This window comes from Scleropages formosus, chromosome 21 (genome assembly GCF_900964775.1).
Source record: "Scleropages formosus chromosome 21, fSclFor1.1, whole genome shotgun sequence".
NCBI lineage: Eukaryota > Metazoa > Chordata > Actinopteri > Osteoglossiformes > Osteoglossidae > Scleropages > Scleropages formosus.
The window spans coordinates 3,002,725-3,016,642 of record NC_041826.1 but is presented as its reverse complement, the minus strand read 5'-3'; the positions used below and the strand labels follow the sequence as shown (position 1 = coordinate 3,016,642).

Genomic DNA, 13,918 nt, shown 5'->3' with positions numbered 1-13,918 from the left:
TGTACGTAAAATATTAAGGGAGGCGAATGTCACTTTTCTAATGTAAATGAATCTCCTAACGAGCACATGGAAGTGTCACATACAGAGTTCTGGCTGTTAACTTTTTTCCCATCCATATGTGGCTCCGACAGCAGAAGAGCAAGTATGCGCAAACATGCCGCAGATTGAGCTGCGCGCAGCCAAAACGCCAAGTGCTGCAGTTCTCACAGAACCTCCAGATTCCTTGTCACCCCTCCAATCTGTGCTGCTCCCAAGTCAGTCACAATTTTACCCAAATGGAACTTAAAAAAAAAAAAAGAAATCTCACCGCCTTTTACCAAACATTTTCCGTCCTGATTAAGCATCATTATTAAATTCATGAGCACCCCGGGTGTCCTGCATTTTGGGATACTGGCTACATGCAGACATACAGGAGGTGGGTCTCTTTTTTAAGGACAGATTGTAAGGAGAGTAACTGTGTCAGTTCCTCGTAATTAATGTGAATGAGTACATGTAAAAGTATAAATATTGCATTGAAAATACCTCAATTAGTCTTTAACTAGAAGAACAAAAACCTCATGTCCATTTCCCCTCTCAGGTGCAAGGTAATGTTATCCTCAGTGTTAATTTAAATTATTGTATTTAAAATGCAAGTTTATTTCTTTCGGTTAAACCAGTTAATGTTTTAAGCAGGTGTAGAGAATTTTCGTTGCTCTCCTTCACCACACCAAAAGGCATTGTTTTGGTCTGTGTTAAAATAAGTGTACAAATAAACATTATAGAAAAATGTAAATACTAAAATCTGAAGATCCAGTGACAACAGGGGCTTCGAATAAAGAGTTGTCAGAAAACACCAAAAGAAAGGAGATTTGTAGAATTTCTTTATTTGCCATTTTATCTTCACATCTGTAGCATGTCGTGGGAAGCGATGGTGTGACGCACACACCTGATGAGGAGTCACACAAAGCCATCCTGGAAGCACCTCTCATAAGCACCATCTAGTGTGCTGGCGAGCTGATACAGAGACCCCCTGGAGGTGGCCCCCACCACACACATACACACATGCATACACAGACAGGGGTCCCGAGGGCACCCCCAGGAAAGACATCGCTCCAGAATAAATGCACTCACAATGTATAAATAAATAAATAAATAAATAAATAAATAACTGGGGCCACAAATCCATGTCGACATGCACTGTGCCCGCAACTACTCTTCTTGCTTACACGTTATCGTGAGGGAAATTACCCGACGACTACTGACATCTCGCAAACAAGAAACAGGCAAATTCGAGTTTGTGCAAAGACAAAAAAAAAAAACCAAACAAAATTTCACATCTATGGCTGGGAGGAAAGTGTTTGTTAGACACAGAATTGAGAGCTGCTGAGAAAAAAAAAAAAAAAAAAAAAACAATTTCATCCACAAAAGCATACCCCGGAGATGGAAATTGAGTCAAAAAGCCTGAGTGCAGTTTGGCTGGGAAATGTTGTTGAGAAAGGCCTTAAAGGTGAAACCAGGCAGAAAGAAAGTAGCCTATATCTGAGAATTTATCGTCTCACCTAAAATGTGGCATATATTTACAGTGCCTATGCATAGTAGTAATGGAAATTACAGAATGAGGAAAACTTTAAACATTTTTGAAAAATACATCTAAGGCTATATGCAGTAAGTGTTAAATGACTTGTATTCCTTGGAATTACCTCCCCAGCTCCATTATTTTTGGGGCTCCACTAAAAGGGCACCTTTATGTGAAATGTGCAAATGAAGAGCCCTGTGCCAATGCAGGAGAACTTTGCCAATGTTGCAAAAGACACGTGGGGGCGGGGATCGGGGCTCACTTGACTTGTTCGCCATTTGAAAGAATGCAGGAAACCCAGGATCCAAGTCTTGTCTCTGTCGCTCAGCCCTGGAATTAAGTTACGATACATCCTAGTTCATTCCCCACATAGATTCTACATCAGTTATTACGATGCGCTCTGTTTTCACATTTATGGTCAACTCAGGCTACTTAATGGTAAATTTAATTGCGTTTCCTCTTTTGAACTCTGACCCCCCCATCAAGAATGACACCCGCCACTTTAATACGACTGCACAGAATCTTTTTTTTATGCCACTGACAGGTTCTGCTGAAACCTCACTTAAATCGGTGTCCATAGCCAGTATAGCTGCTGTATTTCTTAAATACACTGTATATCGACCTACATTAGGTCACACTACCGCTCATTTCCACAAATGATTATTGCACAAAAAACCTTACTTTTTGCACTGCCTGCTGTAAAATCTGTTTACATTTCTGTTTATTGAACTTAAAGGTGAAACCAGGCAGAAAGAAAGTAGCCTATATCTGAGAATTTATCGTCTCACCTAAAATGTGGCATATATTTACAGTGCCTATGCATAGTAGTAATGGAAATTACAGAATGAGGAAAACTTTAAACATTTTTGAAAAATACATCTGAGGCTATATGCAGTAAGTATTAAATGACTTGTATTCCCTGGAATTACCTCCCCAGCTCCATTATTTTTGGGGCTCCACTAAGTCTTTTCAGTTTTGTAGCTGGTTATTGTAAATTTTTGCACTAGTAGTAATTAATGTTGTCCTCTTTTCACACTGTGGTCCAGGGAAAGCGCTTTTTCACTCCTATATTTAGGACATACAAGTTGATATAAATATAAGTTGATTTCATAAGTTGACATATAAAGCTGACTTTGATAAAAACACAATTTTAAATGCACACACAATTTCTTGTGTCTATCTAAGCTTTCTCACACTTTTCCCACATTTGCGAGATATTGTAAAATGTGATGGGGTGTGGCAGCAGCTGAATAAGCGGTTTTCTGAACGAACAAAGGTTTAGGGTTATTAGCAGAGAACATTTAGGGATACATTCAAAAAGAAAAATGTACCATTAGCAGAGATAAATTATTCTAGGATCATTTGCCTTGAAGTTATTAGGATTGGGGGTGTAATATTTTCCTCCTGTACATTTAGTAACTTGAATTCTTGATAATTAAAGCTTTTTCCCCCACCAGTAGTATTGACATTAACGATCGGAAGTACAATTATGGTTTGGAAATCCCATCCAAGTAATATTTACTTAGCAGGAAGTATGCGATTAGCTGGAAACGGCCACTCCTTGAGCAAGATTTACTAGCAAGAAGTCTCTGGAAGTGTTCACACCACCACCGACTGGAGCAGAATTTCTGGCATCTGCTAAATCGTGCAAACAAACGGAGTTGAGGAACAAGGCAGAGGCCAACAGAGAGAGCGAGATAGAGAGAGAGATGGGGGCAGGAGTAGAAGGAGGAATGTGGAAAATGGAACGAACATTTTTAAACTGTAGGGAGCAGCAGCAGTCTTTGAAAGAAGCAACAAGGAGGGGGATGTAACCAGCGGAGCTGCTGCTGCCGCAGCGTTCTCCCATCGCACAGCAAACACTTCAACACACACTGAAGATGCGCTCGAAAACACACCAGAACTGGCACTCATGTTCTGCTGTGACTCGGGCATCGTCTGAAATGCATTTTTCAGCATCTTCATAGCTTCACGTGAAAATCTTCGTAGCGTGAGACAGTAAAACCCAGTCCAATCACAGCTTTGAATTTTTTGTTACACATAAAGCTTAAAAAGTAGCAAAATGGTATTTAGGTTCAGTTTGTCATTATTAGAGAAACGTTTATTTAAAGGAAGTATGAGGGAATTCGGTAGAAATTTGCTGTTCAGGAAAAATATGAAGATTTACATATGGGTAAAGAAAGTTTTAAAAAAATGTGACCTTTTTTCTTTAGGATGTGCTTTAATACAAGGGATGATACATGACAGTAGTAATGATTTTAGAACAGTCATTAAAAAATAAAATCAGCAGCTCTTTGCATGTGCGTTTTGTGATTGTCAATCGGTTCTGTCACTGTAAAATTCCAGACTGCTCTCTATTTCTAAAACACAACGCATTTGTGAGAAGTCCAAAGACATTGCTTTCGGTTTTCTTTTAGTGTTTCATAACACAACATTTTTTCCTCCATTTTTCTAGTATTTGTACATAGCTTGACTTTAACACAAAACTGTTAAATTAACTATTTTATTTCGATAAAAAAACACTTGCTACAAATGATGAACTTATCCATTTGAGCAGAAAGTGAAGAGAACAGGGCACTGAACAAAAAACATACAACACGATGAGACTGTCAGCAGTGCATAGCCAGCAAATCTTTAAAATACTAAAAAAATGTACTTTGTGATTACATAATAATAATAATAATAATAATAATAATAATGTTATCAGAATCAAGCTTATCAAGTTATAGCAATACAAATGGCACAGTGTACATTAAGAAATGTCACCACTCATCTTGAAGAGTGATGCTCAGATCTTTGCAGACCACACTTGTCAGTGATACTGAGAGTCATACAGTACTCTGAATCTATGTACTTTTATCCTGCAGGGTGAACTGCTGCTTGATTTTTTTCGTTCTCCTCCAAGTAAATTAAAAATAAAGACTTCTCTGTATGTTATGCTTATCCACCTCAAGAACTGGTGATCTCATGTCGAAAATGCATGTACTGAATATATTTTTCACGTTAACAGATTACAACCAGCTGTGGACAAGAGTTTCTGCTTCAAGTTGACGATTATCCAACAATATGTAAATGGCATGATGCTATAAAGAACACAGCTGACATTCTGGTATGTTGTTTTGCAGTTATTTTCCTTTTGTTTAATTTAGTGTATGTGTTTCAGATTATTGCCAGGTTCTTGTACTGTATGTTTCTCTTTAATCAGATATATTAATTTTAATATACTTTATTTTTATAATTTTTTTACCCACAGGGAAGAGGTATGATGTTACTTCCAGCTGCTGTTTTAATTTAAAATATAATGTTCAGAATGGTTTATTCTCTTTATTTGTTTCTATGAAGTCAAAAACAGGGTCAGGAAGACCCAACTTGCGCAGATCCAATAGCAGCGAGTTTGTGTTCCGGAGGGCCGATTCGCCTGTCAGAAAAGAAGTGAGGCCAGAAAATAGACGATCCCTTAGTAAGTCCACGTCCCCTTTTGAAACCCTTACGCACGTACACTTTTAAAATCTTTGTCCCTCAAATCACATCTTCTGAACCATGCAACACAACCGTGAGCAAGTTTGTGCAAAGCTTATATCTTTAAGGCCGTGATTACTTACCATGTCAAAGGAGCTTTAATTTATTTCAAACTCTCATAGTTTTACCATCTAACCAACACTATGGATCTTGATATTTTTAACATTATACTTATTGTCATTGTCATTATCAGTCTGTAACCAGTTCTTTCCTTGCATGCCTGGAATATGTTCACTTCAATAACTTTCAGAAAACCATGTGTAAACATGCTGTAGATGCCTGTCCTGTCAGCATATGTACTGTAATAGTTAAACTATTGTCTAAACTCTCTGCTAAACTCTTGTCTCTTACGTAAATCCACCTGAAGAGGAGGAAACCACCAATCTAGCAATGTGATACTATTCTTTGAACATAGTCCTGCTGTAGATCTTAAGGAGATTTATCAATGAACAGTGAATCAGATTGACTGAAACAGAATCTGAGCATCAGGAAGTTACTCAGCAGGGTTGAATGGGACACTGGGCAGGATGAAATATAGGTCTGTGTGAGCAGTTTTACGTTATTTTCATGGAACACTGGGCCGGACTGTTGTATTTCAAAATATGTGATGTATCATGTCTTTGAAACCTTTTTTTTTTTTTTTTTTTTTTTCCCCAGACTATGAACACTTGGTATACAAAGAATTACTGTGGTATAGCATTTAGATTATTAATCATTATTTTTATTGCTACCACATGTACAGTATCAATTTGTTTACCTGAATCTTTGTACTTAGTCAGAGCTTTTGGTCACAAGTTCAATTCCATTACACAATGTTACCCACAACTAGGTTCTCACTTTACCATGCTACACGTTTTCCTTCTTTCTCACTTTATTATACTTTGAGGGCAGGGAAACCATTTGGAGAATTTCTCATAAATGTTTTCACTGGTGTAGTGATTGTCTCAACGCAAGTTACAGACGTCTGCATAGTTTCGTTAATTTTAAGAATATTACTCTGTTCAATATGAAGAAATGCCCTTGCAAGTATTTCCAATAAAACAAAGAAACGGAGAACAATACTCAAATATAAAAACTACCAGTGACAAAATGTACTGTACAAGGACTATTTCATAAAGTACATCACACCAGTTCACGTGCACATGTGTGGCATTGCTTCTTCCATCAGCGCATACCCAATCTGACCAGAACGCAGGCTGCAAATCAGCTGGTTGCGCAAATTAGGAGATATAGCAAAAAAGCAATATCTTGGCATGTGAGCGGTATTTGTGAAAACGTGCTTAAAGTGTTGAAACCAAACTGTAATGAAGGTTACTATGTGCTGTTAGCCACAACCATATAAGATGAAAGGCCATAAAGATTTCTAGAGCTTTGGGAGGGGGAGGGGGGAAAGAAAATATTGGACATGTTACCTGATAACATATGCGCTTTAAATAAAATGTTCGGCATGGCTTATCCTCAGATATAAATTATTCATATGTCTTCCGTGGCTAAATAAGAAAAATTGGATTTTGAGCCATTCACGTTGTCCACATTAAAAGCAGCCTATAAAACCCATTCATCACATCCAACAGATAAGGGCCACATGTTCTTAGGTCTTTCTCCGCATGTAGAGTATAATAAAGATGTTTTCCATCTTCTCAGAGGAGCTAAAGATACATTTCCTTGAAGGCCACACCACCATTGGACAAACGATCACATACAGATGAATACAGAAAGAAACATTTATGTGCTCGTAAACTGGCATGGATGTGAGCTGCACTAAGTGTGAAAGTGCTGCATTCTCACAGCTTTAGAAGATTTCTTTTAAAGTATAAGTGCACAAGAAGTATATAATATCCAGAATTTCTGAATAATTTCTTATTTTACTGAAAAAATACACGTTTCGTTTCTGCAAACATAACATAATAGAAGACATTCTTTTTTAAAACTCATTACAGCATGGCATGTAACACTGATACAACTTTTTGGCGAAGAGATGATTAAATATTTCTATGGATACGATGGAAGTATGTTTGAAAATATGAATGTCAATACACTTCTCCTGTAGCAAAATTAATAATGGGAAAAGTTATTTATCACTTTTGTCCCAGGCAATGTTTAAAGTACCACAGTAAGCTCCTTTCAGTTTTGAACCCATTTGTATAATTGGGAATTCACAGCAGCTTCAGCAGAAGAGGGATGTGAACTAAACACCTTCAAGTTTTCAAGGTATCAGTTTTAACCACTCCATTACCTGGCCCAAGTTACTGATTCTTTTGGTTAATAGGCAAAATGCCTCAATTTCACACCTGCATGCTGGTATATTTTCCTTTTAATAATACTGACTAGTTATTTGCTTTTTGGCATCTACCTAGAGTACTGGCATCTATGAAATAATTTTGGATAACACAGTAAAAGGAGAACATGAGTATTTTAAAACCCTTTCTGAAAGTGCATAGTAAAGTAGAAGACACGCTTTCATGGGTGTACAAGATAGAGAAGCTGTCAGTTGCTGCCTGGTCTTGCATGTTGAAATCAGAGATTATTTGCGCATCACTTATAAACCTTCATTAAATATACCCTTGTAATTATAAATAAGTACCTTAATGATTATTAATACCTTAATCTTCATTATTTGTACCGTGGAAATCACATGATTAGTGTCACAAGTGCTTTATAGCGCTTGTTCTCCTGTCCTAAGTTCATCTGAATCACTTGTATCAGATGTGGAGCCTCTCTACTGTAAAGGACAGCGTAGTGGCTAGAGCTGCACCCTTTAGATATGAAGGTCGCTGGTTTAAATCTCAGATATTGCTGTAGTACTCTTCAGCAACCTACTTAGCCTAAATTGCTGCAGTAAAAATACCCAGTTGTAATTTCAATAAAGCATATTTATTAAAAAGCATGAGCTAAACGAATAAGTATAAAATACGTGTTTTAACAGTCTACTTCACCACTACATTACAACTTCATATGTGCATTTTTTTTTTTAATCTTTAAGAACAACAATATTACATTTAAGTGTTTAAGCACACACTGTACATATGTAGTGCCAGACTAATTCTTGTAAATCCTTCTTTGATATCAATGAATAGCCATCAAAAAAGGGTTTTCTTTTTTCCTCCACAAAGTGCAACGTCTTTGTGTTTAGACTCTGATGGACAGATAGGAATGTAAGCCTCTTATTCTTTGCTTGCTTAATTTTAACTTTGCACAAATCTATCCTAACATTTCCAAGTGAAAGATATATTAATGTACATATATAAATGAAACTGGCAATGAGATCATATGACAGCACTATTAAAAGTATGATATTACTCGCTAGCACCCCGTTTCTGCATATTCACTGTATTTAATGCGGACCTGTCAGAGGTGTTTGCAGTGTCTTTCTCCCTGGTGACTTCAAAAACCCTCAGATGTATGGAGGGTTAAAAGCCGCTTTGATGACAAGACGGGTTGCATAAAGACAGCAGTCCCACCTCAGACTGGTGGGAACTGCACCACCACTGTTTACACGCACTGCAAACAAAAGCAAATGCTTCTCAGAGTCGTGGGAATTCTTTCACTAATAAACTGGAGTCAATGCATCGCGATGTCGAACCTCCAGGCAGTGTTTTGACTCAGTGGAAGCTTATAAGATGTCAAAATACTTACCTTTTTCAGTATTTTTTTTTCCAAGGAGGAATGCGTTAACTATAAATACACAAGGGGCAAATATGAGGTAGCTTCAGCAGTGCAGTGCCAGATTGGGCCCAAGTTGTACAAGTCCTATTATGAGGTTGCATTTTTCACATGCAAGTTACCGGGTTTGTCTGTGTACCGTACATACCGCAGTACAAGCAGTTTGTTGATTTTAAACCCTGTTTATTTCAAGTTGAACAAAATAATAATCTGTACAGTCACATTTTGTTATAAAGTATGCACATACATTTTCCATTTGTTGCTTGAAAATACAAAAGAACATATTGGGTATGTTGGTAGATATTATTATTTTAAGGTCACCACGTCAAGATAAGCACTGTAGAAGTTACAGTAACATTCAAGCAACGTGATGGATCTGCTTTGAACACTTAATGCTGCTTTTATTGTTTAAACTACACAACCATTAGAGTGACAAAGATATACAGTAGCACAGTCACCAAACACAATCTGTGTGCGGCAAACTGCACTCAATATCTGCAGTGTTTTTATGCACTATGAATCCACGGCTCTGCTCGGAACACATGTATAGGCCACTCTTTGTCTTTTATTTCCACCCTTGGCTCTACTTTGAACCAGTGCAGACAAATGGCGCAAACAAACAGGCGCAAAACATAGTGTCACAATGATGAATCTTCTGTTTCACCATCCCTGCCACATGCCCAGCACTTGCCAGGGCACAGGAAGTCGGAAATGAAAAAAGTTTGTGAGCACCGATGCAGTCACCCGTAGTCACTTAAGCCTTAAACTAATGGCCCGGTGACAGAATTCACCAGGATAATTTACGATCCTACTCATCTCTGGAGTCATTTTTCAGTCTAATCTTTTAATATGGCAGTCTCGTGTTAATACAATTGTCTGCCTTATTAGCAGTGATGTGGTTATACAGAAAGTAAAAAAAAAATAAAAAATTCAATGCTCAGTTTAAGGACACTGAAGCCACACTCTGGATCTCCTCTCCTGCTCTTTAAAGAAGGTTTTTACTTGCCTTCATACATTTCAACTTCACTGTATCCACCAAGCCATCAAATGGGAGATTTTTTGTTCAAATTCCACGCCATTAATAACAGCCAACCAGCACAAATTAAAACACACGCAGGAACAGATCTGATCATCAAGAGGGAAATCTCTTGTAGTGAAACATATGTTTTATTCGCAAACCTCGCAAGAGATCATGCTCATGTACAAAGCAGAAGGCTATGGACTATTAAAATGGCTTTCAGCTAAGTGCAGACACTTGGAATAAATTGGTTTTACTATACGCATGACGATGAAACGAATCAATAGTACTTTACCCTGACATGCACTGTCAATATGCGTCGGTCCAGTTCAGAAACTCTTTAATTGATAGTTCTTCAAAGATGCCGACGCCCACAACATACGTTAAAAGCACTCCAGTGTATGCTGATGGTAATTAATTATTTCTTAACTCCAGGGACTTCAGGTTCTCAAATTGAAACCAGCACGGAGGAGAGTGAAGTTAGCGGTTAAGATTTCAAGCAGCAGTTTGTGCGTCTCGAAAGAAAAGGACATGGTGACCAAATCTGACAATGTATGCTACAATTAATCAGCTGTATTAATTTCTTCAGTGGTCATAAAAATGTTGTGCCAGTTTAAAGAGACAAAAAAGGAGATGGATAGAAGTCACAGAAGCATGAAAAGCCTACCTGACAACACAGGGCATAAGGCCGGAGGGGGAGGGGACACACCCAGGACAGGACGCCAGTCCGTCGCAAGGCACCCCAAGCACGACTCGAACCCCAGACCCACCAGAGAGCAGGACCTGGTCCAACCCACTGCGCCACCGCACCCCCATGATAATATCACACACACACATTTTCAGAACCGCTTGTCCCATACGGGGTCACGGGGAACCGGAGCCTACCCGGCAACACAGGGCGTAAGGCTGGAGAGAGGGAGGGGACAAACCCAGGACGGGACGCCAGTCCGTCGCAAGGCACCCCAAGCGGGACTTGAACCCCAGACCCACCAGAGAGCAGGACTGCGGTCCAACCCACTGCGCCACCGCGCCCCTCCCCATGATAATATCATTGCATGCTAAATAGAATGAACCCCCATATAGGGGTGGGGTTAGGGAATAAAATGAAGGATTTTACACTAAAACACCTGATGACCTTTGTATTAAAAGTACTGTAGCACACAGCATTGTGGGTTTAGACAGGATGTAGAGACAGTGTTCATCTTGAAGTTTTATTGAACATCAGCATAGAGAAAAATAATGCTTTCACCCCAAGGACCACATTTCCTCTAGAACCAGAGCCTCAAGCCAGCCTACACAGCCTTCTTGGGTTGACATCACCAAAGTGCATATTTTTAATTTTAGTGTATTTTCTCTGTAAGGTGTTTTTTGGAAGTGTGATATCTCAATATAGAGATTCAACACATTCCCAAACACAATCACCCCATCATTTTCCCCAGAAGTTCCCCCAGTGGTTGCACACTGACATTCCACATTTTCCCATAATGCAACTATTTACATTAAACACATTTCCCGCTAAAACAAAGTAATGTGGGTCGTTACAGTACTGTATAAAGACTAACTCACGTGTTACGTAAATACTGAAAAGTGGAGATTTTGAAACATGCTTTCAAATTGTATATTTAACAATAAATAAAAACAGATTTCCCATGGACATCGAAGGCTCCTTTTTGGAGAATTCAGACTCATGAGCAAATTTAACTTCTACCCTAGAATTTGCATAACGAGATATCACACTTACAAAAAACACCTTACAGAGAAAATACACTAAAATTGAAAATAAACACTTTGGTGATGTCAACCCACACACATGCACAACATGGCTTCTTCTGTCCATGATAAATGTCAGGTGAGTGCCCGCTGGCAACCATCTCCCAGAAATCCCTTTGCTCTTATTATCTATAATTATAATAATCCCTTCAGCAAAGTTTGAAATGTTGTAGTGTGAAAAGTTAAAAGACCAAAGGAAAAGCTCGCCTGTGTTTAAAACCTGAAGTGATAAAATGCATAAAATTCTATTTAAAGGCAATATCATTACATATGACTACATGATTATTTTTACTGGCAAATTTAAAAGCTGTTTCTCAAAGAGCTGTACAATAAAGAGGACATATATACATAGGTTACTACGCTAAGCCAGTTTAAACTATCAACATTTTAAAAATTACAACAAAAGAGCAATCCTTTATTAATAACTACTTGTCTTATACAGGGTGACAGTAGTCCAGAGTCCCTCCCACAGGCTCAGGGTATGAGGCAGGGTGGATGCTGTATTGTAAACTAGTCTGTTGCAGGGCAATTTAAAGTCACCAGTACACCAGAAATATATCTTTGGACTGTGGGAGGAGACTGAAAAACCAAGATGAAAGCCATGCAAATAGAGGGAGAACATGTAAACTCCATTGAGACTGAGCCAGATTCAAACCACACCCCAGGAGCAGTTAGGCACACTGTGTTGCTCAAGAACAAGAGAATAAAACAACAAAATTAAAACAGAATGTAACAGTCAGAAAAATGATGACAGAAAAAATGTGGAACTAGGTAAGGTGAAATAAAACAAAAGAGCTCACAAATGTGTTATATATTAACAACTGAACATGTGACTCTTAAGCATGGATTTAAAGGTGTTCAAAATGATTCTGATATTCTAGATTTGATTTTCCATTAGATTTTTTCTGTTAGAAATTCCCTTTATGGGCAGATCTTCAAAAACAAAGTATACTCATCATGCAAGAGAAACCAAAATGGTAAAGTTATCCTCTGTTTAGCATCACAAATTTATTTCAGCACATGTACAAATATACTGCATAACACATACATTTTATATGTTGTCATTACCACCTGTTTAAATGGCATAGTTGTCAAATATTCACACTGAAATGATTAACTGAAAACACACTCAAGATCCTTTATATTTAAGGCTGTTTGTTCAAGCAGCTTTTCGTAAAAACTTCTTGTGTTCTAATGATAGAGTTTTAAATTGCACAGAGCAGCTGTGTAGTTCTCAGTTTTTTCTACTTAAAGAACTGGTCTTCACTCTCAGCGTGTGTGCTGGATAAAACATCATTATCTTGTTTAACGGCAGAGAGGATGATTACAGGTTGTCTAAGGTGTATGCTAAATAGGAACATCATCATAATCAATAAAAAAAAAGGCTTTTGCTTTTCTCTCATGCTCATCTTATTTATGTTGTTTATGCTACAGATGATTTTTTTTTCCATGTGTCAAAATATCTAAAGTTATGGTTCAAAGTTCAAATGTTTTTTAGACATTGATTTTGGGCTGTTTCTCTCAAATATTTTACTTTAATAAGCCTGCAAAAATTGTATCCTCAGGCAAAAAAGTAGTTATTGGCTTGATTCATTACTCTGTTTTGTATAATGTTTTTGAAGGATAGCATGTCAGAAGTTTGTATTAACCCTTATGAAGGGCTGACATATAAAAATATTAAAACAGTTTTTCAACTGGCTGAACACTCATTTAAACTGAATATCTTCATTATTAACAATATCATGAAGCACTTTTCACTGGTAATGATGATGAAAATGTTGCAGATGACAATAATAGACGATGCACTGCTACAAGACAGTGGCAACTTGTAACAAATGCCATGCTGAAATAATGAGCAAATGTACAATATGCAACACGTGTTTGCAAACTGTGGCTTCATTTCTCTCATTTGTAAAACATACAATAAAATATATACAGATCTTAACAGAGTACTTCAAAAGGTGCCATTGCAGCACTGTCGACTCACTGCTGAGCTATAGGGCACTTGGCTTTTACCATGCCTAATGTAACTGCTGCTGCTCTAGAAAGGTTTTCGTTTTCATAATTAGTTTTCTGTGATCCTCTCCTAGTTTTCAAGCTGAACTACAGTGCCTCAGACAGCGCAGACAAAAACGGGGTGAAAAACAGACTCAAGAAGTTTATTTCCAGACGTCCTTCCATGAAGACTTTGCAAGAGAAAGGCATCATCAAGGGTAAGCCAGTATTTTCATTGATAGACAAGATGTGTCATCCTAGGAGCAACCTAGAATCAAAAGTTTCCATGAGGAAGCAAGTAACACAGTGGTAGTGGATAAATCCTGATAACCTGTAGAATGCCAGTGCCTGGAAGCCTCCAGCTGTGCCACCCTTAAGCACTGCACTTATTCCAGATT

The 13,918-nt window shown here is 38.0% G+C and overlaps 1 protein-coding gene across 2 annotated transcripts in view; it reads left to right on the top strand.

Moving 5' to 3' along the window:
- Positions 1–13,918, top strand: part of arhgap15 (Rho GTPase activating protein 15) — a 136,043-nt gene that overhangs the window by 59,247 nt on the left and 62,878 nt on the right. For both annotated transcript variants that reach the window (XM_018735561.2, XM_018735560.2), the window contains 3 exons: positions 4,566–4,664; positions 4,898–5,015; positions 13,616–13,738. In XM_018735561.2, the coding sequence (XP_018591077.1) occupies positions 4,566–4,664; positions 4,898–5,015; positions 13,616–13,738 (340 nt within the window). The remainder of the gene's footprint in view (positions 1–4,565; positions 4,665–4,897; positions 5,016–13,615; positions 13,739–13,918) is intronic.